The 26250-nt window shown below is 38.9% G+C and overlaps 2 protein-coding genes across 2 annotated transcripts; one reads left to right on the top strand and one right to left on the bottom strand.

Annotated features, from left to right (window-relative positions):
* The first annotated feature begins 419 nt into the window (after positions 1–419).
* Positions 420–4974, top strand: LOC145768121 (uncharacterized). The gene is made up of 5 exons (XM_082579592.1): positions 420–480; positions 973–1075; positions 2176–2319; positions 2938–3107; positions 4559–4974. Exons 1-5 carry the CDS (start codon positions 422–424, stop codon positions 4923–4925), a joined length of 843 nt encoding a protein of 280 aa, XP_082435718.1. The 5' UTR covers positions 420–421; the 3' UTR covers positions 4926–4974.
* A 17929-nt stretch (positions 4975–22903) lies between these two features.
* LOC145769392 (uncharacterized) lies at positions 22904–25243 on the bottom strand. The gene is made up of 2 exons (XM_082581012.1): positions 24529–25243; positions 22904–24448 (listed from the first exon to the last, which is right to left on the bottom strand). The coding sequence occupies exons 1-2, from the start codon at positions 24827–24829 to the stop codon at positions 23076–23078; spliced, it is 1674 nt and encodes a 557-aa protein (XP_082437138.1). The 5' UTR covers positions 24830–25243; the 3' UTR covers positions 22904–23075.
* Positions 25244–26250: the final 1007 nt, after the last annotated feature.

Genomic DNA, 26250 nt, shown 5'->3' with positions numbered 1-26250 from the left:
CTAATTTAGTCAAAAACTATAAGTTGGTGAGTTAGATTCCTGCTCAATTTTTTTGCAGTTTTTGCTGCAAAGTGCACTGAAATAGGAAAACTTTTGCTTTGGAAAGCAATTTTATGCTATTGTTGTTTCGCTGCTGATTCATTTAAAGAAATATTTATCTACACATTTGCGAAACTTATCAAGGAATATATCCTGAAAGTTTAGCTTGCCGTAGTTTTGAAGGTGGTTAACAGGTTTCACCTAAATTACAAACATAATTCAACTTGCTATTGATGACTGCACGTCATGCTATATCTTTATACATGCTAATAATTTCATTTACAGTGTTACTGTTATTCCACAATTTTTAGTAAAAAAATACCAGAAAATAAATTCTTCAAACCCTTATCAGACATACAAGCCTCTAAATCTTTGTGGAACTATGGGAGAGATGAATGTAACACTTTTGAAACCAGTCAGCTCTGAACCGACAACTTACGAGTAAGTTTGACGATTTTCCATGATTTGGAAATGTGGATGATTTTATTTCAAAATTATGTTGTCAGTCAATCTTTTTTTTCAATATCACTTCATTGGAGTCGTATTCTTCCAAATCAAGAATGAAACTAAGGCTATTTGCGAGAGTATAATATCAATAGCTTAAAATTGTGATTTTGTTAGGTTTGTTTCACTAGTGTAGTGTTATATTTTAGAGGTTTGTAATTTGACAGCGTGCTTTGAGCTGCTCGTTGACAGGATAATTTTCGCCTGTTTAGTACTTTTCATGTTCATGATTTAACTTTGATTAAATTAATGTCTTTCAAAAAACCCAAGCTGCCTTATATGTGGAGCAGTAGTCGACCCAAGTGACCTAGTCCCCGAAAAATCGAGAAAACAGCGTGCATGTTTTTTTTTCTTATTTGCAAAATTTTCTTGCTTCCTTAAATAACTAGAAAAGCGCTTACTTACTTGAACGGATTGTTTCGTTTACAGGAAGGTGTTTGCTCCGTACGGCATGACCGTCCAGATGAAACAAGAGCGAAAACACAACGCGATCATAGTTCACGTCACCGGAAGCAGCCACCATAACGATATGGTAATCATAACTTTCCAATGGTGATGTTCAGAATTTTGTTTGAGACAGCATAAACTTATGCACATACAGTAGGCTACCGGTACTTGCTTTTATTGATGTTTAGTTTAAACTTGCAAGTATCAAGTAAAAAGACAAAGGCAAAACAAATCTCTTAAATAACCCATTGTTTTTGTACAATCAACGGTGGAATGGAAGAACAGATAATTCGTTGGTATTGCACTAGTACGAACCTGGTTCGACATCGGCATAAATTGGTTGTTAATAAACATCTCCAACAGGGTGGGTATGGTTGCTAAAAAACTACCAAAATAAAGAACTGGCCACTGAGGCTTTACATTTACAATAGTTTTTAAAAAACTGTCGGCTGCATAGCCGAGTGGTGAGAGCCCTGGAACGGCAATCGAAAGGGCGCCGGTTCGACACCGCTCAAGAGCATGCGGCTGTGTCTTTGACAGGACACTTAAAGGCATGCCTGAAGGTGGACACGAAGATTGGCTTCCTTGCCTTCCCGTCCACTTAATCTAAATCTTCAACCACCGGGTGTAAGCCTGGATACGACCACTTTAAAAAACTTAAACTTGTTCTTATTAGACAGCATCGTATTAATCACATTTCTCAGTAAAGTGGATGTTGATGTCTACTCCAGTAGTGCAAAAAGTGTTATCAATATTGTCCTTCAAACTGTCTTAAAATTTAAACAAAGCCATACTAACACAAGACGTTCATAAGCATTAGTCAACTGAGCTACTACAGCGCATTGCAATAAGAATAAGTATCATTCCATTTACGCGTCATAGATGGCGTGTAGCCTAGGCCAAATGATTGTTTGATACTGTTATGACAACTTGTATCTAACCTAATATGATTTTACCAACTTACTCTTTTTTTAGATTATTGTTATTTTAATTTTTAGATTAGGTTATAACAACCTTCCTCACCGCTCCAACTTAGGCCTACTGTACAAGCAACCAATAAAAAAATTATTGTGGGACTATACAGAGATTACCTAAATACTATACAACTTTATAAACTGCGGAAGCTTTAAAATTAAAATCTTTATTTAAACTGGTTTTTATAAATAATCTTATTGCTTTCTTAAGTTTCGAGTGTGCCATACTCATGGAGCACAAATGCTGTATCGGGATGTGCATCTCAGTCCCCCGAAGGATTTGCTGACCCTCAACGTGTTATCACTTTCAACAGATTACCTTGTGTGTGTTGAAATTCCAGTGGTTCGTGGTCAGGTAACTTCTTGTAAAAGATAACATAGCCTAACCCTACTGTTGGACATCACCCGAATAATCCAAAGTCTATTCACACGTGAAAGTAAACTTCCAAAACTTAATAAATCCAGCTTAACAATTGCAAGTTTTTAAACATAAGGTAATGGAGCTCACACAGATCATAATATGATAACCTACTGCAAACAATTTTAAAAGTACTTCTTTCAGCATTCAGGCTATAACTCCACAAACAATTTTTAAAAATGAAACAAATGATGTGAATAAACGTTTGAAACACCATCCGTAAGCGCTATGTTGGGTTTTGCACACAATGAACTAAGTGAGAGTTGAATTTATTCTGCAAAGTACAAAATTTAAACGCAAAAGGACAAATAAACAACGTTGAGCGCCTGTGAAAACTATCAATAACCTACTGGATCATTAAATTATAATTGACTTTTGATGGCATAGCCTGTAGTCGTGTTTTTACCACTTTATTTTTTTCATGTTTCTACCAGCATTGAAATGAAATTGAATTAAAATCGATATTTTGGCGTGTTAACATTAAATGTTTTAACAAGTTTTGTATGTAGGCTATGCAACGGTATTTAAAAAAAAAGTTTTAATGCACTTATGCAGATGTGTGGAAACTTCACTGTAGTCCCGACACCCCGTGATAACATGATGGTTATGTTCATCGTCGGAGGATTTTTGCTGAGTATTGCTGTTATCCCATTAGTTCTGGCTCTTTGTCATGCCTGGAGAGAAGTGACTTCCGCTAGAAACTCACCTTATAGCTTTTCAAAAAGGTGACCACTTGTTATAATCTTGTACGATTTATACAAAATTTAAATCGGTATTGTCTACAGACGTTTCATCTTTAAACAGTTAATCACGAAAGGTCTCACGAAGCTAAGGGACCAGCAGATATAACAAGGCTCTAAAACTGCATGTGTTTGTAAATAAATAGTAAAATAGGCTACTAACAGCCATAGGCGTAGCCAGGGGGGGGGGGGGGGGCGAAAGGGGCCACGGCCTCCCCAATTTTTAAAGTTAGGATTTCGAAGTTGAACCCTTTGTTGATAATATAATATAATTTGTATAAATTTACATCGTTTTCCAAGACATATAGCTATTAACATCCTCCAGGACTTGTTTTAGACACACAGAAAAGCACCAATAAATTTTGCAAATCGTAAATCGCGCAAAGTTTACGCGATTTACGCTTCTTTTAACTAATCTGTGGAAGAAATTTCAGAATCGCTTACTCTGTTGGGTTTTTGTGTAGCTGAGTTTTTGTGTTCTTTAATTTTAGCCGCAGTTTTTGCCCGTTTGTGTGTGACAGCTACCTTTAATAAGTTAATAGCTGTTTATCTTCATACAAATATTACCCTAAAAGTGTTTCAAGAAAGCGCTATAATCCATTGTTTGAGTGTAATTTTGCAATTTTTTTCCGGGGACCATACCCCCGGACCCCCTAGAATACGCGTGCCTTCGGCATGCTCTAACCCCCCACCAGCTTTATTGCTTTCCTTGCTTAACCCACCAGGATACGCCTATGCACGTCAGGTGGCGAGGTCTTAAATCAAGCACTTTGTCGTTCTCTTCTATTCATCGAATATTTGCCCCCCCCAATTTTTTTCTGGCTACGCCACTGCTAACAGCCTAGCATTCTAAGGCTGACGGTGATTAAAAATCAAATAACTAGATCGAACAGCAAGATTCGGCGGCTAAGTGGTTGGAACAATTCGCAGACATCACTTCAACAATCGAAACTTCACTCTGACAAACTCGGTCACTGAGCCTGCTGTGTCAGTGGTAGTCTCAACAAGTAGGCGAAACTACCAAGATTAAGCGCTCAACGAATCTTTCTCAGACCAAGAATAAAGATTCAATCATTCAACCTAAATCAGTGCAATTTTTTTATTGCTGTCAAATCCTTCTTATTTTTACAACGAGACTCTTTTTTATTACGGATGCATTGCATTATTACAGTATTTGTTACAGATAATATTCGTTACTTGGATATCGGCTATTTTCGCGTCTTTACGTCACTATGTAAGGTCGTATGTGCTTGCAATTTTATTATTATTGTTTTTTATTCGATTGTGGTCTCTTAGAAAAAGTATCCCGACCGCTTTACGTACAGTATTGAATTATTATTTCAATACTGTACATAAAGGTATTGAATATAGAATACAGTATTGCATTGAATATATAATTTATCCTTGTTTCGGTTTCATTGAAAATTTTCTTTCAGGTGTCGGTTGCTGGATCATCCGGGGAAAGCTAATAAACAGATACAGAAAAAGAAAATCTTTTGTAAAAATCTAAGACAACAAACCAGATCGATGAATGAAGAAAACCAATTGATCGAAACGACCTGCTACAAGTTAGAGTCGTCTAAAGTTCCTGAAAAAGAAAAACGGGCTGCTGCTAAAACCCTTTCTTGCGTAACTGAAACGTTGCCGACCATTTCAAGCCGAGTGATTACAACAGAAACTGATGAACAAAATGTCGAAAACAAAAACAATCAAACAACAGTTGAGCAATGGCTCAACAACATGCAGCCAGAGGAGTGGAGCCAATTCTCACGAGAGGAATCAGACTCGATCGATGAGTATTAAATTTGTGAGGTCATGCTTGTTTAAGTGTTGTCATAAAATCTGATGACTGATGGGCTCTTCTTACACTTGTGATTAGTAGAAGATTTTGATACCAAGAGTAAATTATTTGTATATGAAGTCAAATAAAAAGTGCAAATACAAATATTCTATTGCCAAAAAGTTAACAGGCTTTTTTATCTACCGTAATGTTAGTCTGCCAAAGTTTCATCATTTAAAATAAACATTTGTATCAACAGTAGGCTAACGTGCTAGCAACGCTGCCTACATTAAATATGGATAAGTTTAAATAGTCTACTACAGTGCTACTCAAACTGTGGTACGTGTAGTGTGCCGGTAGCCTACATAAGCACTTGACTGCCGGTACGCGATTACTTTGAAAATAATTTATTGAGTATTGTTTTGTGTTTATCGAAATGTGTTTTTCACCATCCTCAAGTTGTTTTTCTTATTCGGCATAATTTCCGGACTTACTGCTGATATAGGAAGGGACAGTGCCGGTCTTTGGGGTGTGCAAACCATGCGATCGCACAGGGCCCGCAAATTAGGGGGCCCGTAATTTACTCAGAAAATGCAGTAATTTTTGTCATTTCCAATGGAAAAATTCAACAAAGGAATTAGCAACAAGAAAACATAAAGACTCAACGGGTGCAACCTATTTCGTCCCCTGAACATTCGTACCCCGATTTCGTGCCATGAAAAGATCGAGAAAAAACACAACAGAGCCGAAGTCGCTGATCGGAGTTGCCGCAAACATTTCAAAATTTCTCTCGATCTTTTCAGGGGACGAAATAAATCGAATTTCAATTTTAACATAAAGACATAGCTTTATTTTTGAAGAATGCCAAAGAAAACATGATCTTATCCTTTTGCTATGCCACCGGACAGCACCATTTTACAATAATATTCATACCCAAATTTTTGTTGAACATGCTCTCAGAATGCACCAAATTCAAAATAATTTTTCAAATTGTTCTGGCGGAGGCTCCCCAGACCCCCCGCCGCTGGGTGTCGCCTTCAGTAAACACATCGTCGGGCTTCGCCCGCCAACCGTCAAATCACCCCCCTCTCCTTACAAAATATCCATCAACTACGCTACTGAATTGGATCATTGTCATTGGGGCCGCAAAGCATATTTTGCACAGGGCCCGAAACACCCTGAGACCGGCACTGGAAGAGATATGTATTCATTTTCCCAATGGCAAAGCATGATCGTATGAACATGTAGGCTAGCACACATAAATAAGAGACAATCACTTTCATAAGAATTGATTCCGATTTGAACAAAATTGATATTAGAAGAGCCAAAGTGTTGGCTGTAAAGGATTCGTTCAAGGTTTGTTCGACAATGCGATACCGGTACCGCATAATAAATGTGGAATGTAGGTTTATAACAACAGATTCATTCATAGCTTGTCACGCCAGTGTCGGAGCCAGGTAAGAGCATTGTTTGTGATGATGCTGCTAGATGATGCTAGTGTAACGAAATCGCAATCTGTCGCTTGCAATGTTGTGCTCAGCAATGGCTCAATACATCCTTCACCCTTCAGATCTAAAAATACGTTTATATTCAAAATATAAAGAAATTAAAACTAAGCCAAAATTTTTTTTAATAGAAAACATTTTAAAACTGCTCAAAAACAGAGATGTAGGATGGACATAAAATTGCAGTTGTCTTCATCTTTGTTTGGACATTTAAAAGTACTTTTTTCTGTTCGACTTTACAAGGTCCTTTTCTTGTGAGTTCTTTTCTGACTTTCACGGTTTTTTTGGTTTACATACTCGCGCGGACTGCTATGCAAGAAGCACTTTGTGTAGCCTTAGTCGCTTATTATTTACAGTTTACAGAATCAATCAAGTCTTATTCAAATAGAATCACGAGTGTGAAAAACAAAAGAAATAAGTGACTAAGGCTACACAAATAGTGCTTCTTGCATAGCAGTCCGTGTGAGATTGTAAATCTGATAAACCGTGACACTGACTTTCTTTATTCAGTGCTAATTCAGTGTCGTTAATTGTGATAGAAGCTAGCCTGATGCATAACAACGGTTTCTGTTCGGTTCTTGCAACTGTAGGCTAGGCTTGCAGTTCCTTTATTTGTTTGTACATTAGGGTGGATCGAAAAATCCAAAATTTTTATTTTTCTAAGCTAGTATGTCAAAAAGGTGCGAAATACCCATAATAACATACATGCAAATTTTTTTTCGGTTTTGACAATTTTTTGATCGCCCCCCGCAAGGTTTTAATTTCCCTAATATCGGGTTGGAGAAAGTCTCCCGCAAAATTGGTCAAAAGCATAAATACTGTGTGACTCACTTATGCGCTTTATGATGTCATAATAAGTGACTTGTGTTTAAACAGATAGGCTACAATTGACCGTTTTATCACTATGGCTAAAATACTTGGTTGTGTATCTCAACAATTAGCTGATGTAGCATTTGATTCTTCAAAAGAATTCTAGATGTAAAAGAAGCTTTATAGTACTATTATTAGAATTTGCTTGCACTGCAGGTTCCACAAAGTTTAATAAAAGTTATTTGCGCTTCTTACAGATTAAAAGGCAGTTCACTTAGACTAGTAGCCTACAGGTAACTCTTCTGGGCGATGGCCTATAGTTTTATACTTGGTACTCCCTTCATCAATCTTCACCATTGAGCTTACCAGTCTGTACTGGTGAATGTAGCATTGATCTGGCGATGCGAAACCCAGGATGCTTGAATCACTCAGACACTCACGATGGCTGACTACAGCTAATTAATAGAACCCTTAGATTATATATGTCAGCGATAACAATCCGTATGAGAAACTGCAAGCATTGGTTATGTTCATTTTCCGTGTTTATGCTCCAATGTGGTTCGCAATAAAATCACACTCATCTTGCAAAGATGGAGCTAGACACATTTACCAAATGATAACCACATCACGATATCTTAGTCAGAAGCACATGAAAATGATCGACCCAGTTATGCACCGCAACTCATACTTTGCTCATCCGGAAAATATAATTTTGGCTATGATAACTTACCATCGACCACATATTCGAGAACTAGGCCTGCGTAGAGTGATGAAAGCTAGAGCTGCAAAACCCAGCGGAAAAATACAAAAATTTAAAGTTCCCTCAAAGCTTAATTTTGATGCAGTGAAATACTTCGAATTGATTAACTGGACAGATCTTCCTATCACGGAGCCTCCTGTAATTAAAACAATGACGGATGCTGAGCTCCTGCAATTCATCATGATAGATGTGACTCCCACTGTATTTTTTCCCAAATTTCCATGTCACACGCAGGCTGTTGAAAGGCTCGTGAAGCTGGTTACCGACGCATCTAAAGCAGTTTGTGGACCGAAATATCGAGACGGCTTCATTCGTGCCCGAATTGCTTCTCGTCAGTTAATGCCAACATTTGAGTCTAAACGTGACTTTACTCACTTCAATTTGTAACTGTTTGTTATATTGCTTGCAGTCTTTGTATGCATGAGCGCATAAATTAATAAGAAGTAACTTTGCCAATGAGCCACCTGTCAACCTAGTCATATAAAGTTTAAGCTTGTGAGTCTATACTCGGCCATCTGATGGTGATGGTTAATAGGCGTTTACCTGTTGGAACCGCGGGTGGTCCATCAGCCAAGTCACTTTAAAATTAATATGTTGAAAGAGGGTGAAGTCAAAACTCTTAAGTACACAAATTTTTATTGTATTTGGTGTTATATTAGAACCTTTTGCCATGTCTGCAAAGCGAGTTAAAATCGAAAAAAAATTTGCCATGCAGTTCTTGTATGTTTAAGTGCCTAAATTTGAATGTCGCGGGGGGAGATCAAAAACTTGTTCAAACCTCTTCAATTTTTTACATTGTGTTATGGTGATATATTGGCAACTTTTGCCATATCTAGCTAATTAAAATGGAGAAAAAAAATTTTTTTTGCTAGTTTTGATCCACCCTATTGTACATTTCTTACTCATGAAGTAGTTTTTGTATATGTGCTTGTTTTTGATTTAATTGATTAACTCAGGAAATCTTCATGCTCGGACTGAGAAAGCTTTTTTGAGAGCTTAATCTTGGCAGTTTCGGATAACCTACTTCGCTACTTGTATATAGAAGCTTTGAACCTCTAACGTAGGCTGGGTCACCGAGTTTGACAGAGTAAAGTTTCCGATTGTTGAAATGTTGTTGTCTGTGAGTTATCATCCACTAAGTGCCGATAAATGGAGAGTTGTCCTTGAAATGCGATTCTCAAGCACACCCTCAGACAGTCGAACCAGCGACGCTTGATCAGGGCCTCTGAGAGAAATTTTCACTAGGGGTACGAAGAGTCATTCCGGGCCCCCCTCTCACTCCGGGCCCCCTTTGTCGTGGGCAAAACGTGTGATGTTTGCTTAGGCGTATTACACACCATACAACATTTTACTGCAGAATTGGACATTTGTGCGCAATAATAGTATCAACCTGCAATAAAACTATTCTTTAATTTTAATAGGCTATGCACAATAATACTGTATATGAAAGAGGATAAATATGTCGTTTCCCTCATATGATATAGGCCCACCCCGTAGCCGGTCGTTTGGTCGACAAGACATTTGGTCGACAGGACATTTGGGTTAGGCTAAAGGTTTGTTAACTAACCCTAAAATGAGTCGTTCTGTCGACCTAATATCCTGTCGACCAAATGACCGGGTACCGGCCTACCCTGCACTGCTGCCAGATAAGACTGAGCATCATCAAATGCAAGTTTGTAACAACAGAGAATGGCATTGGCCTACCCTAGATTAAATTCTATCTCATGCATCTGAATAATGACATAATGTAAGGTGTCGCCCCGATAGCTCAGTTGGTTAGCGCGTGACTTCGTGAACGAAGAAACTTCAAGATCAAGCGGTGCTGGTTCGACTTTCCGGGCGTGCGCTTGAGAAACGCATTCTAAGGACTGCTCTCCATTCAGTGGCACTTAATGGGTGTAATAATTCCCAGGTAACAAGACTTCAACAATCGGAAATTTCACTCTGCCAATCTCCGTAACCGGCCTTGCTTCAAGAGCCTCTAAAAGTATGCGAAACAACCAGGAATAGCCTATCAAGGCTTTGTCAGTACGAGGATAAAGATTCAAAACCAAGTTTGCCTCCTTTTTCAAATAGTTTTTAAAAAACACAAAAAAGCCCAAAAACACCCGGGCATTAAAAAAAACTAGCGGTTTGGGATTTTTAAAAAAATCCCGGGTTTTTCTCAACCCTGCTTTTGCTACACTATGCCCCTCCCCCCCAGGACAGGATAATAACCAACTTTTGTGATTTAATTTAGGGTGCTTTTAACAGAACGTGTTTGCACGTAAGGCATTAAATCACCACTTTAGACACCTAATTTCTTTCTAGGCCCTTTTGCTACATTACGGGCCCCCCAATAGGACTAACGAATAACAACATTTATGCTTGAATTTAGTCGTTTAGGATGGTTTTAACCAAACATTTTTTCGCGTAAACTATAAAATCACAATTTCGGGCCCCCCAACAACCACAGGCCTGGGCCCTCAAGGGTACGCCGTACCCTCCTCTCGTAGGCCCTGCGCTTGATTTGCCAGCAGTTTCTTCTTTCGTAAAGTCGGTTCTCCATAAGAAGAGCACAGCCATTTCACTGTGATGTTGCAATTAACCTGGGCTACTGCTTGATGTTTTGCGAGTTGTGTTGTGAATATGTAGGCTATACCAACTGGTTTAATATTAATGTAAATAAATATATAGGCCTAATAATGATCATGCATTTTATGATTTTTGCTTTAGGCTAATTTTTATCAATAATTTTGTTGGAAAACTTTAAGTTAAATTTTGTGAAGCTAACAATTAATTGTAGGCTAATCAAGTTGCTAATCAAGTTGCTAATCAAGGTAGCTATAGGCTACAATGAGTTATCAACCTTGTTTAGACTATACGGTATTTTCTTTTTTCTTTTAGTTGTAGGCCTAGCCGACTTGATTAAATTATTGAATAGCCTAGTTATTGTTCGTTATTGTTCTCAGCAAGGCCTATGAGAGGGAGGGTACGGCGTACCCTTGAAGGCCCAGGCCTGTGTTTGTTGGGGGGTCCGAAATTATGATTTTATAGTTTACGCGCAAAAATGTTTGGTTAAAACCATCTTAAACGACTGATTTCAAGCATAAAAGTTGTTATTCTTTAGTCCTTGGGGGGACCGTAATCTTGCAAAAGGGCCCAGAAAGAGAATCGAGTGCTTTACGAGAAAATTAAGGGCCCAAAGTGGTAATTTAATGCTTTACGTGCAAAAATGTTCTGTTAAAAGCACCTTAAATTGAATCATAAAAGTTGGTTATTCTCTTGTCCGGCGGGGGGGGGGGGGGGGGGCATAGTGTAGCAAAAGCAGGGTTGAGAAATACCCAAGCTTTTTTTTAAAAGCCCAACCCGCTAAGTTTTTTTAAAAAATCCCGGGTAATTTTGGGCTTTTTTGTTCTTTAAAAACTATTTGAGAACGGTAGTTTCACGCTAATTTCACTTCAAAATGAAATTCGGAGCAGAAGCCGGAGTGCATACTGTCAAAGCAGGAGCGCAGCCGGAGTAAAAAAAAAGTGACTTCGTTCACCCTGCTAGGCATGTGGTGAATGCAAAAGTTAATGAAGAAAGTTTATTGGGTAGATAATTAATTTGATTATGTTTTAACAAGATGTTATGTTTGAGCCTTGGTTGAGAGCTTGACTTGTTGTCAGTGGCGTAGCTGGGGGGGGGGGGGGGAGAGAGCGGACCGCCCCGTGCGGCACGGCTGGGGGCGGAACTTTCAGACAGGACGTTTTTCTTTTCTTTTTGTTGATAATGCAAAAGTAGCCTCCACGAAAAATACAGGGAGAGGGGGAGCGCAACACTATGTTTATTAACTGTTGCAATAAATAACTTTGCTACCGTCACTAGTTAGATTGCGAAAAGTGAAAACATTGCGCAGTAGAATGGCTAAAGATAGATGATTTTGCTGCATTTGCAACCTTGTAATTTGTGCGCTTGCTCATTTTGTATTCGTTTTACAGTTGATAGGAATAAGCTTCTATGATTCTATCCATATTTTATTCTAAAGTATTGTAAGTAGGCTATACAAAAATTGATGGAAAAATTATTAAACTTACGTTGCGAATAAGTAAAGAAAGTTCAATGAGCAAAAGAAGAAAACGTCTATATCATTACATTGGTAAGCAACTATTTACAGGGCCGGATTTAGCTGATGGGGAGCCCGTGCAAAAAAATCTTTTGCGCCTACGGCGCGAAAAACCACCTCTACGTCTGCATTAGCATTAATCCAGCACTGCACAGCATTTTGAGGAAACTTCAAAGGCTGAAAGTAAAAAAAAACAAAACACAAAACCATATTTGATTGATTGATTGAATCTTTATCCTCGGACTGAGAAAGCTCTTTGCAGAGCTTAATCCTGGCAGTTTCGCATACTTGTAGACTGTAGAGGCTTTGACTCACTGACGCAGACCCGGTCACCGAGATTGACAGAGTGAAGCTTCCGATTGATGAAGTCTTGTTGCCGGGGAACTATTCCATCCATTAGATGCCGCTCGTCGTCGTATGAGCTGTTCTTCCGGACTATATGTTTGGGCATGATGTCATCAGCCACTCGACAATCTCGTCATCTAGGGCTTTCAGTCCAAGCGTTCCATGTGGTGGTTGATGGATTGGGCAGTCATGGACGACATGATCTACTGTCTGGTCTGTGGCGCCACACTCGCATCCCGGTGAGGGAGCCAGGCCCCATCTGCACATGTCTGAACGAAAGCGACCGACGCCGGTTCGTAGGCGGTTAAGCCGGACCCACGCAAGTCTTGCGAGGGACATTCCCGGAGGGTGGGGATCGACGTTGGGTAGGAAATCACGGAGTCGGAAGGTGTTGTTTTGCCACTCCATGTTCCATGTGTAGTTCGTCCAGTGTGCCGCACTTATTCCAAGATCTTCAACATTGTTCAGAAGCCGTTGTGGGGCCAAGCACAAATGGGCGTCTTGATTTCAGTCGCTGCTGTCCTCCAGGTAGGCGCTGGAGTGTACTGTGGAGGAGGTGGAGAGATGCCGCTGAATGGAGAGCAGTCCTTAACGTGCGTTGCTCAAGCGCACACCCCGAGAGTCGAACCAGCGCCGTTTGAACTTGAAGCTTCTTAGTTCCAGAAGTCACGCGCTAACCAATTGAGCTATCGGGGCGGTGGTTCTTCAAGTAGAAGTAGGGGGCTCTTCAAAATTCGGGAGGCCCGGGAAACCTGCACCCTCTGCCCCCACCTAAATCCGGGCCTGACTATTCATATTACACTATATTACACAGTCTAGTAGAAATGAATGAATTTTTCTGCCGTTATGTTTTTAATACGTTTGGTCACAGCGGTAAACCATAATCTCTTCGTGGGAAAATTGTAACATGAGATTCCCGGATCCGTTCGTCTGTATGTAATGACCGAAAGAAACACTCTTCTGGAACGTCTATTCGAGAATTGTATTTCTGTAAAAATAGCCACTGGCTGTCGAAATTGGGGCGCAACGCGATACACCACTAAACTTGTCACTACAATGCAAATTACTTGGATAAAAGACGGAAATTTTGTCCAGCTGGCAAGCACTAAGCAAAACAATTAAATTTGCGACCAACTTCTTCAAGCAACGATTATAAAATGACGAGAATAAATTATGATATCTCAAACACACGTAGGCAGTTACTGTGACGTAATAATCCATAAGCAATGATAAGATATTTAAGCAGCTTGTAGTTATACCTATTTTACGCGTGAGAATATTAAGCGATGGTTTAAAATGTTAATTTATTAGGTAACTGGCTGTCTAATGAAACTCTGTTTGTCTCAAGGATATTCACACTCATTTGTCTAATTTATATATCTGACTCCATGAACTGATTTCCACACAATTGTTATTCGAATTATAATTTTAAGTTATCAGAAGGTGTTCATATAATATTGTAGGTCTCTAACACAATTTGAATTTATACATTACAGAATAGTGAAATTGCAGAACAGGGAAACATTATTGAAATTACGGAACAGGGAAACATTATTACAAATCATTACATTTTTAGCTAAACAATCAATTTAATGTTTTCTGAGAGCTGAACTGGTCAAACTGGGCTGGTTTGATGTGAGCTAGTCCGATTTGATAGAGCTCTCGTCAAAGGACGAACAAACCATTTTATTGTGTTCCCCCTTTTTCTATTTTCTTTGGGAGCAGTTGCATGGAAAATTACAGAAACTTTAGTAAAAGGCAGGAAAACTTATACGATGAAATAATGGATCGCTACAAGCTGTTCAAGTTTGGCTCACACCTGTTCAAGCCCGGCCAACACCTGTTCAAGTAATTAAAGATTTAACGATGATGTAATGTTATGCTGCAGCTGCAAACGGTTGTGCAATTCAAGATTTAACGATGATGTAATCTTTGCTATTTTTTAGCAACAGTCCATGACGTAAGACATCATGTTTAGTAGACAACGGTTCTATGTGACGTTTGCTATGAAAATTGTCCGTAACAACGTTACAAAATTCCTACTAGCCTTTGCAGAGGCGGAAACATGCTTTTCAAATTTGGGTAGCCTTGTAAAAGGTTACAAATTGATTATTTTAATTCTGCAGCAGTTTTTGTGCTTTTGCATTCAGTATATTACTAAATTATAATGGTACGTTTGTCTGACTTTACACCGCAAATTGAAAAAAGCACGTTGCGTATTGCAGTGCTGATAAAAAAAATGCATTTCATTTTCACATGCTTTTTCTTGAAGGGGCGGCAAAATCTGAATCCGCCCCGGGCGGCACATTCCCTAGCTACGCCACTGCTTGTTGTAGCCTACCAGATCCTACAGTACGCATAACATTCAGTTACGTTAACGGATTTAACATTTTCCATTAAACACACAAAAATAAGAAAAAACTAGGCTACCGGTACTAAACCCAACGTTTTCGACACCACATAGCCTAATGTCCTCATCAAGAATAACGATAGGCTACATCTAAGAAAAAAAATAAATGAAGTTGAAAATTTTACATTAAAGCTGTAGGCTACAAGCGACACCTCTCAACAGCACCATCAACAACTGACATACGAATTCAATGCAGGATGCACAAATTGGCGAGGGACAGATCACATGATATGCACAACATAAAACACTAAATAATAGTTTTATTGCAGCCTGATACTATTATTACACACAGATGTCCAATTTTGCAGTAAAATGCTGTATGGTGTAGAATATGCCTAAACAAACATCACGCGTTTTGCCCAAGACAAAGAGGGTCCAAAGTGAGAAGGGGGCTGGAATGACTCTTCGTACCCCTAGTAAAAATTTCTCTCAGAGGCTTTGCATAGAGACGGGTTACCTGCATTTGAAATGTCACAATCAATTCTCTCATTTTGTGGACTGTCGCTGTGAAAGTTGGCCAAACATTAAACAGTTCTGCTTTGGGTAACAACTAGACGAAATTTCCGTTATTTATCTGGAAATCTGTTTGTGGTGACAATTTTTCGTTATTTTTCTTGAAATACAATTTGTGAAAGACTTTTCAGAAGAGTGTTTCTTTTCGGTTTTCGCATACAGACGAAGGATTTGGGAATTTTATCCTACAACTTTCCCACGGAGATATATGGTTTACCGCTGTGACTACTTCCTAATCTACATGATTACATCATATGCACTTTTTATACTTTTGTGGTTTTGCCATCTTTTCATTTTATTGGTTTTGTTCTCATTTTATATTTTAATTATCATCATAACTGTTGGATTCTGACAAAGAAAAATAAAATTGACTTGAGTCCTTCACCCTGTGACAAGTGTTCGACGTGGCGTTTCTCAGCAAAAAATATGGAGCGCCAAAATAAGGTCACACTAAAATGAATCTTTTTGTTTTATTGGAATTGTAGAAAAAAAGCTTGCTGTGTCCTAAGCTCAATCAGCGTTTTTCTGTATTAGGGGTTTTTTCTGTATTAGGGGTCAGAACAGCTTAATTTGTTGAAATTAGATTTTATTTTCGTAATCAAACAAGTTTATTTTTCCATCCAGTAAATACAGAAAAATTACCAGCCATGAAGGATTCAATGACCAACAATTTCATCTAAACAGTGAAAAGACCACAAAGGGTCATCAAGTCAGACACCACCTGCAACAAGTTGGCTAACAAAAAAAAATCTTGATGCAGTTCAATTCAAGCCGATCCTTCCAATTATGTTTGCAAACAATGCTTGTAAAAAAGTTTGATTGGTTTAAAAGTGATTATTAAAGTAGGTAGGCTTTGAAGCGGATGCAACCTACCGGTAGTTCGTACCCTGAACAGTTCGTACCCTCAGTTCGTACCCTGAAAAGATCAAGGGAAAAATAAAAAAAAGCGGAAGTCGCTAATCGCAGTTTCCGCAAACATTTTAAAATTTTCCTTCTGAAAAGATTGAGAGAAAAATAGCACAAAGCCGAAGTCGCTGATCGCAGTTTCCATAAACATTTTTCTGCACTTTTTGCTAACCCTAACTCTAACCATAGACTAATCTATGCTCTAACCCTAACCCTCGCTGATCGTACCCGGTAGTTTTCGCAAACGTTTTTCTGTAATTTCTGCTAACCGCAGTTCCGCTAACCCTTACCCTACCCTTAGAGTAATCTATGCCCTAACCCTTGCTGATCGCAGTTTCCACAAACCTTTTTCCGCAGTTTCCGCTAACCTTTACCCTAACTCTATCCATAGAGTAATCTGGATGCAACCTAGTTTGTACCCTGAACAGTTCGTACCCTCAGTTCGTACGGTACCCTAAAAAGATCAAGAGAAAAAATTAAAAAAAGCTGAAGTCGCTGATCGCAGTTTAATAGCACAAAGCCAAACTCGCTGATCAGAGTTTCTGCAAACAAACTCGAGGGTTAGGGTTAGCGAAAACTGCGGAAAAATGAAACTGCGGAAAAATATTTGCGGAAACTGCGATCAGCGAGGGTTAGGGTTAGAGCATAGATTACTGTATGGTTAGGGTAAAGGTTAGCTAAAACTACGGTTAGTGGAAACTGCGAAAAATTGTTTGCGGATACTGCGATCAGCGAGGGTTAGAGCATAGATTACTCTATGGTTAGGGTAAAGGTTAGCGGAAACTGCGGTTAGCGGAAACTGCGATCAGCGAGGGTTAGGGTTAGAGCATAGATTACTCTATGGTTAGAGACTTAGAGTTAGGGGAAACTGCGGTTAGCGGAAACTACGGAAAAATGTTTGCGGAAACTGCGATCAGCGACTTCGGCTTTGTGCTATCTTTCACTCGATCTTTTCAGGGGGGAAATTTTAAAATGTTTGCGGAAACTGCGATCAGCGACTTCCGCTTTTTTAAATTTTTTCTCTTGATCTTTTCAGGGTACGAACTGAGGGTACAAACTGTTCAGGGTACGAACTAGGTTGCATCCGTTTGCGGAAACTCCGATCAGCGACTTCGGCTTTGTGCTATTAAACTGCGATCAGCGACTTGGGCTTTTTTTAATTTTTTCTCTCGATCTTTTCAGGGTATGAACTGAGGGTACGAACTGTTCAGGGTACGAACTAGGTTGCACCCTTTGAAGCTTTACCATGTGAAAAAAGCAAGGCAACTTGAACCAGTATTGATTATAGGCTACTGCTTAAGCAGTGCTATATTCGAGGGTATACGCAGTATACTTTCTGCTTTTTCCAGCACCTATAGTATGTCCTCTGGTTTTCCAAAAATAAATAATTTTGTATATATTATACGGTACCTTTCGTCCAATTTTGATCTTGATAATTCATGTTATGGTAGAATAAGGCAGTGGCTATTTGACCGGCGCTGGTCTTTGAATCTGAAACACTATTTAACCGGACATGACGTCACTATATATGCACTTTTTTCTTTTTCTCTTTCAAAGCAAAAGACGAGAAGCGCCTATATAAGTTCTAAATTCGACAACTTTATTCAACTCGATCCGTGGCGCATATGATATTTTTCCGGTTGCTATTCCAGAGGGAATGAGTTCGATACTACCTGGAAGCGTTCCTTTTTTTTCAATTTTTTTTTAAACTAAATTTTGACCCAAAGTGCATTTTTTTAGTCAGTTTTTAATTTGAGTTGCCTACAGCCCTATTTTTTATGTCTTTTCAAATGTGAGTAATTAAGTTGGAGTTTTTTTTAGTTTGCTGGAATTTGAGATTTTCTCTGGGTACGTGTTTTCCGAGCGACGCATTACATTCCATTACCATTTTTTTAAAAGAAGCATTGTATATAACTAACTTGTTGAGAGCAAAAATGTAATGCGTCGTTCGGCAAACACGGTCACATCCTCTTATGACGAACGGAAAATTTCTGTACCCAGAGAAAATCTCAAATTCCAGCAAATTAAAAAAACTCCAACTTTATTACTCACATTTGAAGACATAAAAAATAGGGGTCTGCTACTATTTGGCTAATCCGATTCGGCTAGTCCGATTCGGCTATTACCCTATTCGGCTACAGCCCGATTCGGCTAGTCCGATTGGGCTAGTTCCCTATTTGGCTACAGTCTTTATCAGTTAGTTCCCTATTCAGCAATTTTTTGAAAATCCAACGATAATCCTTCTGTAATCCAACAACATCCTTCTGTAAATCCAACGACGCCTTCTGTTTATTTAGAGAATTTTGTATTTTATTACACAATAGGCTATCGTTTCTTTTGCATTCTTGCATTTTATCGAGTGTTTACCTTTGAGTGCCTTCCCAGACGACAAAATCAGTCATTTTTACATTGATTCAACGTCTGCAGACGTTAAATCAATGTAAAAAAAGCGGATTTTATTGTCTGGGTGAGCCATGTGATAAATTAAAGCCTTCGGTTGCGTCATAATAAATTGCGTGTAGTTACCACTCCTTGACATAAAACAATAGATGAACTAGCGATCGGCAGCAGGAAAACATTTTTTGAATGCAAACCGCAACAGCTTCGCAATAAATAATCACTAGAACGAGTAGCGATGCTACAATCCCACACCAGACAACAAGATCTGTCATTTTTACATTGATTGATTTTGCTGCCTGGGACATAGCAAAAATCTACCATTTTGTGTCGATTCAATGTCATCAGATGTTGAATGCACCCAAAAGAAAAACATAATTTGCTACTTAAACGGAGCGTGCATTTAGCTTTATGAGCTTGCAAACAGACTTGATGTCGCTTTCGAAAGTCGAAACCTCTGCATTGCAGTGAATTGCGCGGTGCCCAGTGAATCGCTCGCTGTGAAAATGAACTTGAAGTATCGGCTCGAGGTAACGACTAACCAACGCAACAAGGGCTGGTACAAACCGCATTGCACACACGCCGCATAATCAACGCAGTAACGGACTCACGCGAACTGAATGGCGCACACACGACCGTTGCCATAGAAACCCGATCAAAGGCGGAATATGCGCATCTTTTATTTCATCTGCAACGCAAAAACGGGCGTTTTACAGCGGTCAGTCATAAGTTGCAATATTGTAGTGAAAAGGGAGCAATGTCAAATCGAAAACTTAATCAAACGTCATTCCGTAACTATTTTTCAAGGGCTGCTTATGGATGTCAGCAACTTTTAAATTTATTCAAGGTGGCGTGGTGCTGAATTGATGTTAACATGAATGATTTTACTTTCCACAGGTATATTTTCAAGCGTATGATCAAGTTAGTATTTGCATTCCATTTTCAAAACATTGTCATTCCATTTACAGTGTACCTTTTAGTATGGTCTGCTACTATTCGGCGAGTCCGATTCGACTAGTCCGATTCGGCGAGTTCCCTATTCGGCGAGAGCCCTTTTCGGCGAGAGCCCTATTCGGCGAGTTTTTGAAATTTTGAAAGAAAATTATCGGGTACCGTAGCTTAATTATAATTGCCGTTTTTACATCGTTTTAACGTCGCTAAACGTTGAAATCGTGCAGAAAGGAATAAAAAGAAAATGTTTGAACTATTAAATTAAAATTCGTCATGTCAGTTCAGTTGTTTTTATTTCTGATCATGATATCAAAAACAATTCACGTCAACATAGCAAAGGTGTAGAAAAAGGTAGAAGCGACAAAACGCGAACGTTAAAACGTGCTTGTGACCGAAGTAAGTTACTGAGTTGAAAGAAATTTGGCAAGGTTGCATCACCTTCAGAAAAATTTAAGATATGAAGGAAAAATAAAACGAAGAAAATGTTACAAAAAAAATAATGTTGATGTCTATAAGTTAGTACTTTTGAATAGTTAAAATCATAGGCGCCTAACTATTTTTTTGGCCATGGGGGCGAAAGCGTGTTTCATCAGCAGCAAGGTAATTTCGGCGAAATGTCACGCAGATGGATGACGTAATTATGTCGTCACACTAGGATTGCTTTTATTGCCACACTCGGAATTATCGCTACGTTCGACCTACCGTTAATTATTATAAACAAAGCTCGACCAAAACACATGCTATGCGTCTGCGTTGGCTAGCGGTTGATGGACTGCGACTCTTTAAGCTAAGCACAACATAAAGTTTAGCAACGAACTAGATTTATTAGCATGAAACAAGAGACGAAAAGGTTTACTAAAAGGTATACTGTAAATGGAATGAAAATACTAACTTGATCATATGCTTGAAAATAAGAAAGCAAAATCATTCATGTTTACATCAATTCAACAGCACGTCACCTTTAATAAATTTAAAAGTTGCTGACATCCGTAAACAGCCCTTGAAAAATAGTTATAGAGAGACGTTTGATTAAGTTTTCGACTTGACATTGCTCCCTTTTCACTACAATATCGCAGCTTATGGCTGACCAGCTTTCAAGTTTCAATTCGCTGTAATACGCCCGTTTTCGTGTTGCAGATGAAACAAAAGATGCGCATATTCCCCGCCTTTGATCGGGTTTCTATGGCAACGGTCGTGTGTGCGCCATGCAGTTTGCGCGAGTCCGTTGTTGTGTTGATTATGCCGCTTGTGCGACTGTGGGCAGTGCGGTTTGTACCAGCCCATGTTACGTTGGTTAGTGGTAACCTCGGGCCGAGACTTCAAGTTCATTTTCACAGCAACCGATTCACTGCCGCGACAATTCTCTGCAGAGGTTTCGACTTTCGAAAGCGACAGCGAGGCTGTTTGCAGGCGCATTCAGTTAAACTCACGCTGCGTCAACGTAGCAAATTATGTTGTTTTTGGGTGCATTCAACATCTGATGACATTGAATCGACGCAAAATGGTAGATTTTTGCTATGTTACAGGCAGCAAAATCAGTCATTTTCACATTGATTCAACGTCTGCAGACGTTAAATCAACGTAAAAATGACAGCTTTTTTTGTCTGGGGTGGGATTGTAGCATCGCTACTCGTTCTAGTGATTATTTACTGCGAAGCTGTTGCGGTTTGCATTTAAAAATGTTTTCCTGCTGCCGATCGCTAGTTCATCTATTGTTTTATGTATCAATGCCGCATAAAAAGTTGCTCCCACGCGGAAATATGCGTGGGGGCCTGGCCCCCACGGCTTAGGCACCTATGGTTAAAATGATTAGTTTGGATCAACAAATGTGTGACCTACACTCCTACAGCTTAGATTGAAATGAAATTATCGGGTAGGCTACCGTAGCCTAGTTATCCCGACCAGCAAAAATTTGTTCCAAGAACCCAGTTAGCCTAACAGTTCATTTTTACAGTGTAGTAACAGAATGAAAAGGCTAACCAAATGTGTGGCCTATCGTTTTAACATCACTAAACGTTGAAATCGTGTAGAAAAGGGTGCTTTTGTTGACTAGGATACGTTGAAACTGAGAAACATTCACAGAAGCCCTACTTTACGTTGCATTTTTAAGATAATGTATTCAGACGTTGAATCAATGTACAAATGAAATGTTATGCTAAATGGGTTCTTGGAACAAATCGTAGGGCTTCTGTGAATGTCATGTCAGTATGTCATGTAGTAACAGAATGAAAAGGCCACACATTTGTTTAGCCTTTTCATTCTGTTACTACAATGTAAAAATGAACTGTGTTCTTGGAACAAATTTTTGCTGGTCGGGATAACTAGGCTACGGTACCCGATAATTTCCTTTCAATTAAAGCTGTAGGCCACACATTTGTTGGTCCAAACTAATCATTTTAACTATTCAAAAGTACTAACTTATAGACATAAACATGATCTATTTTTTTTTTTTTGGAACGTTTTCTTTGTTTTTATTTTCCCTTCATATCTTAAATTTTTCTGAAAGTGTTGCGACTGTGCCAAATTTCTTTCAACTGAATAACTTACTTCGGTCACAAGCACGTTTTAACGTTCGCGTTTTCTCGCTTCTACCTTTTTCTACACCTTTGCTATGTTGACGTGTATTGTTTTTGATATCATGATCAGAAAGAAAAACAACTGAACTGACATGACGAATTCAAGCACGTTTTAACGTTCGCGATTTGTCGCTTCTACCTTTGCTATGTTGACGTGTATTGTTTTTGATATGATGGTCAGAAATAAAAACAACTGAACTGACATGACAAATTTAAATTTAATATATAGTTCAAACATTTTCTTTTTATTCCTTTCTGCACGATTTCAACGTTTAGCGACGTTAAAACGATGTAAAAACGGCAATTCACTGTGCTGCGTTTGAAAATTATTTCGCAAAGGTCAAAGATGTTTTAACTGTTTCTGAATCAATTTTTTGCGCTGAATTCAAAAATGCAACCAGTTTTTTTCAATCAGGTCAAGTTTTTTTTTTATCACATATTTAATTATGCTAGCTTTAGTCATTATTGTGCACAAAGAAACTAATTTCTGTGGTGGCTTAATTGGTAATGCATGTTGTCAATTCTCGCAAGATGGTATTTTTATTTGAATGCAAGGTTGTTGCAATGACAGCCATTTTAAATACTACAAAAATATAATGACACAGTTGAAATAAAGGCACTTACAACTAATCAAGAAAGCTTCCTAACGCATAATTTTGTTCCAGGGACCTCAGAATACCTCAGAGATCCCTGTTTTGTTCAACGGCACTCAACCTAACAGTAGAAGTTAATATGTTACACTATAGACACGTGGACACTTAACATCACAAGTGTGTTTTAAATGCGAAATACTTGCCAACATCAATGTGTGAATTAAAAACGAAGTGTTCAAAATAGCTTAACACAGAAAGCGTTGTGCTGCACATGATGATATTCCGACGATAAATACAATAACACTATAAATACAAATGATTTATGCTGACAAAAAGTGTCGCTTCAAAGATTTTCTTCTATGCGTGGAATTGGGAAGATCTCTTTTTAAGCACCAACAGTAATCTGCAAGCATGTTTACGTCCCAGTATCCTTGGTACCTTTCTTCCATCTGGCGAAGGTTTTGGTGGAATCTCTCTCCCTGTTCTTCGCTGTAGTCACCACAGTTGTCAGGAAAGTAATCCAAATGCGAACTCAGAAAGTGCATTTTCACAGACATCCGGGCTCCAAGGGATTGAAAGCTTTCAAGCAGCTCTTTAACCTGTGCTTCGTAATCAGGGCTTCTATGCTTTCCAAGGAAGTTTGCAATTACTACTCGAAAAGCTGTCCATGCTCTTTTTTCTACTGCGCTCATGTGTGCAGTAAAACCTTCGTCTTTGATCAGCTCGCGGATCTGTGGCCCATCAAAGACTCCTGCTCGTAGCTTTGCTTCAGAGATACGGGGAAATTTCATTTGCAAGAACTTGAAGGTTGTCCCATCTTTATCAAGTGCCTTGGTATAGTTTTTCATGAGACCAAGTTTAATGTGGAGAGGTGGCAAAAGAATATTTTGTGGATCAACTAAGTAAGCAGATTTGACATTTTTAAAACCAGGTGTAAAACTTGTTCTGGGTGGCCAGCTAATTTGTGTGTAGTGGCGATCATCAGCCCTGGAGTCCCACAGACACAAAAAACATGGATATTTAGTGTAACCGGCCTGTAACCCAAGAAGTATCGAAATCATTTTTAAGTCACCACATATTTTCCATTTGTGTTGGCTATACTGAAGAGATTTCAAAAGGAATTTCATGTCTTCATAGCATTCAGTGAGCTTCACTGAATGTCCAACAGCAACAGAACCAATCTCATTGCCATTGTGTAGTAATACTGCCTTCAAACTCTTTACAGATGAGTCCAAAAACAATCGCCATTCTGCCGAACTGTAGACTATGCCCAAAGCTGATATTAATCCTGAAACATCTTGACAGTATACTAGGGAATGGTCTTCGTCATAATTGAAATATTTTCTAAACTCTTTATCTCTATACCGATACCAGAAATATGTGGTGCGTGGAGCTAGCAAGTTGTTCTCACGTAGTCGTGATCCTAGGAGCTGAGCGGATTCTTTGGTGAGATTTAAATCTCGTGTTAGGTCATTCAGCTCAAGCTGTGTAAGAGGCTTCGGTTGGCTTGTACTTTGCTCTGCATCCCATGTGTCTTGTTCACTTGCTTCGCTCTCTGCAGATGAAGAACACTCCACTTCACTTATTTCTCCAGGTGGTTCTGGAACAGGAATACCAGGGCCATGCGATACTGGTTTCATGGCTGAAGGAACATCAGGGTACTTCACATGTCGTTTGTTCTTCCGGTTTATTCCTTAAATGAAAAAGAACACTGATACTCTTAAATCAAACAATAAATGAAAATGCCTCCATGCAGTACAAGTATCAGCATACCTTGTAAGTTGGTCATGCAAAAATAACAATCGGTGACATGGTCTTTTCCTTCTCTCCATTCCATAGGAATACCAAAAGGAAGACTCTTTTTTTTCTTTAGGCTCCATAATCTCAAGCTTTCAACGCATGCTCTACAACATATGTGCGGAGCAAACGCCTTGTCTTGATCGCCTAGTTTTACTCCAAAATACGCATAATATGCTTTCTTAACAAACTGTGTAATTTTTGCTTGGCGACTATGCAGGGTGACCTTGCCACATATATAACAGAACCTGTCTGGATCATTTTTGCACTTTCTCATTGTACTGTAAAAACAAAACTAATCATTATTACACAAACGTGTCAAATATACTGACGTGGTAAAGTATTGAGTGCACATAAGTCTTTACATAGCTAATTTCCAAATAAAATACAATAACTATCATCTAAACTGCACACTAACCTAGCCTGTAAAAACCAGTTCAGATGTTTAACTTTTCAAGAATCAGGTGCATTCGTTATGTTCTTCTCATTGTGATGTCACTGAAGTTTCATCAAAACTTGATTCAATTGCTAAACCATTTTTATGACATCACAAATCTCAATCGCAAGACGCTGAAAGCTGAAGTTGTCGAAAATTTCAAATGCAATTTGCCAAAAAACTAGACCTGATGGAAGAAAACGGCTAACAGTTTTGGATTCAGCATCAAAAAGTACACTAAGAACCGACAATACTTTAGTAACCTTAAAATTAACGCAGCACAGTGTTATAATTAAGCTACGGTACCCGATAATTTTCTTTCAAAAATTTCAAAAACTCGCCGAATAGGGCACTCGCCGAAAAGGGCTCTCGCCGAATAGGGAACTCGCCGAATCGGACTAGTCAAATCGGACTCGCCGAATCGGACTCGCCGAATAGTAGCAGACCCTACTAAAAGGTACACTGTAAATGGAATGACAATGTTTTGAAAATGGAATGCAAATACTAACTTGATCATACGCTTGAAAATATACCTGTGGAAAGTAAAATCATTCATGTTAACATCAATTCAGCACCACGCCACCTTGAATAAATTTAAAAGTTGCTGACATCCGTAAGCAGCCCTTGAAAAATAGTTACGGAATGACGTTTGATTAAGTTTTCGATTTGACATTGCTCCCTTTTCACTGCAATATTGCAACTTATGACTGACCGCTGTAAAACGCCCGTTTTCACGTTGCAGATGAAATAAAAGATGCGCATATTCCGCCTTTGATCGGGTTTCTATGGCAACGGTCGTGTGTGCGCCATTCAGTTTGCGTGAGTCCGTTGTTGTGTTGATTATGTGGCGTGTGCGCAATGCGGTTTGTACCAGCCCTTGTTGCGTTGGTTAGTGGTTACCTCGGGCCGATACTTCAAGTTCATTTTCACAGCGAGCGATTCACTGGGCACCGCGCAATTCACTGCAATGCAGAGGTTTCGACTTTCGAAAGCGACATCAAGTCTGTTTGCAAGCTCATAAAGCTAAACGCACGCTCCGTCTACGTAGCAAATTATGTTTTTCATTTGGGTGCATTCAACATCTGATGACATTAAATCGACACAAAATGGTAGATTTTTGCTATGTCCCAGGCAGCAAAATCAATCATATTTACATTGATTCAACGTTTGCAGACGTTAAATCAATGTAAAAATGACAAATTTTGTTGTCTGGTGTGGGATTGTAGCATCGCTACTCGTTCTAGTGATTATTTATTGCAAAG

This window comes from Aplidium turbinatum, chromosome 4 (assembly GCF_918807975.1).
Source record: "Aplidium turbinatum chromosome 4, kaAplTurb1.1, whole genome shotgun sequence".
NCBI classification, from domain to species: Eukaryota; Metazoa; Chordata; class Ascidiacea; order Aplousobranchia; family Polyclinidae; genus Aplidium; species Aplidium turbinatum.
The sequence above is the reverse complement of the archived record's forward strand: the minus strand, read 5'-3'. Positions and strand labels throughout refer to the sequence as shown.

Coding starts and splice junctions, on each gene's coding strand:
- LOC145768121 (XM_082579592.1), top strand. CDS start 422: ATGGGAGAGATGAATGTAACACTTTTGAAACCAGTCAGCTCTGAACCG. Junction 2,320..2,937: donor TTCCAGTGGTTCGTGGTCAG/GTAACTTCTTGT, acceptor GCACTTATGCAG/ATGTGTGGAAACTTCACTGT. Junction 3,108..4,558: donor CCTTATAGCTTTTCAAAAAG/GTGACCACTTGT, acceptor ATTTTCTTTCAG/GTGTCGGTTGCTGGATCATC.
- LOC145769392 (XM_082581012.1), bottom strand. CDS start 24,829: ATGAGAAAGTGCAAAAATGATCCAGACAGGTTCTGTTATATATGTGGC. Junction 24,449..24,528: donor TTGCATGACCAACTTACAAG/GTATGCTGATAC, acceptor TTTTCATTTAAG/GAATAAACCGGAAGAACAAA.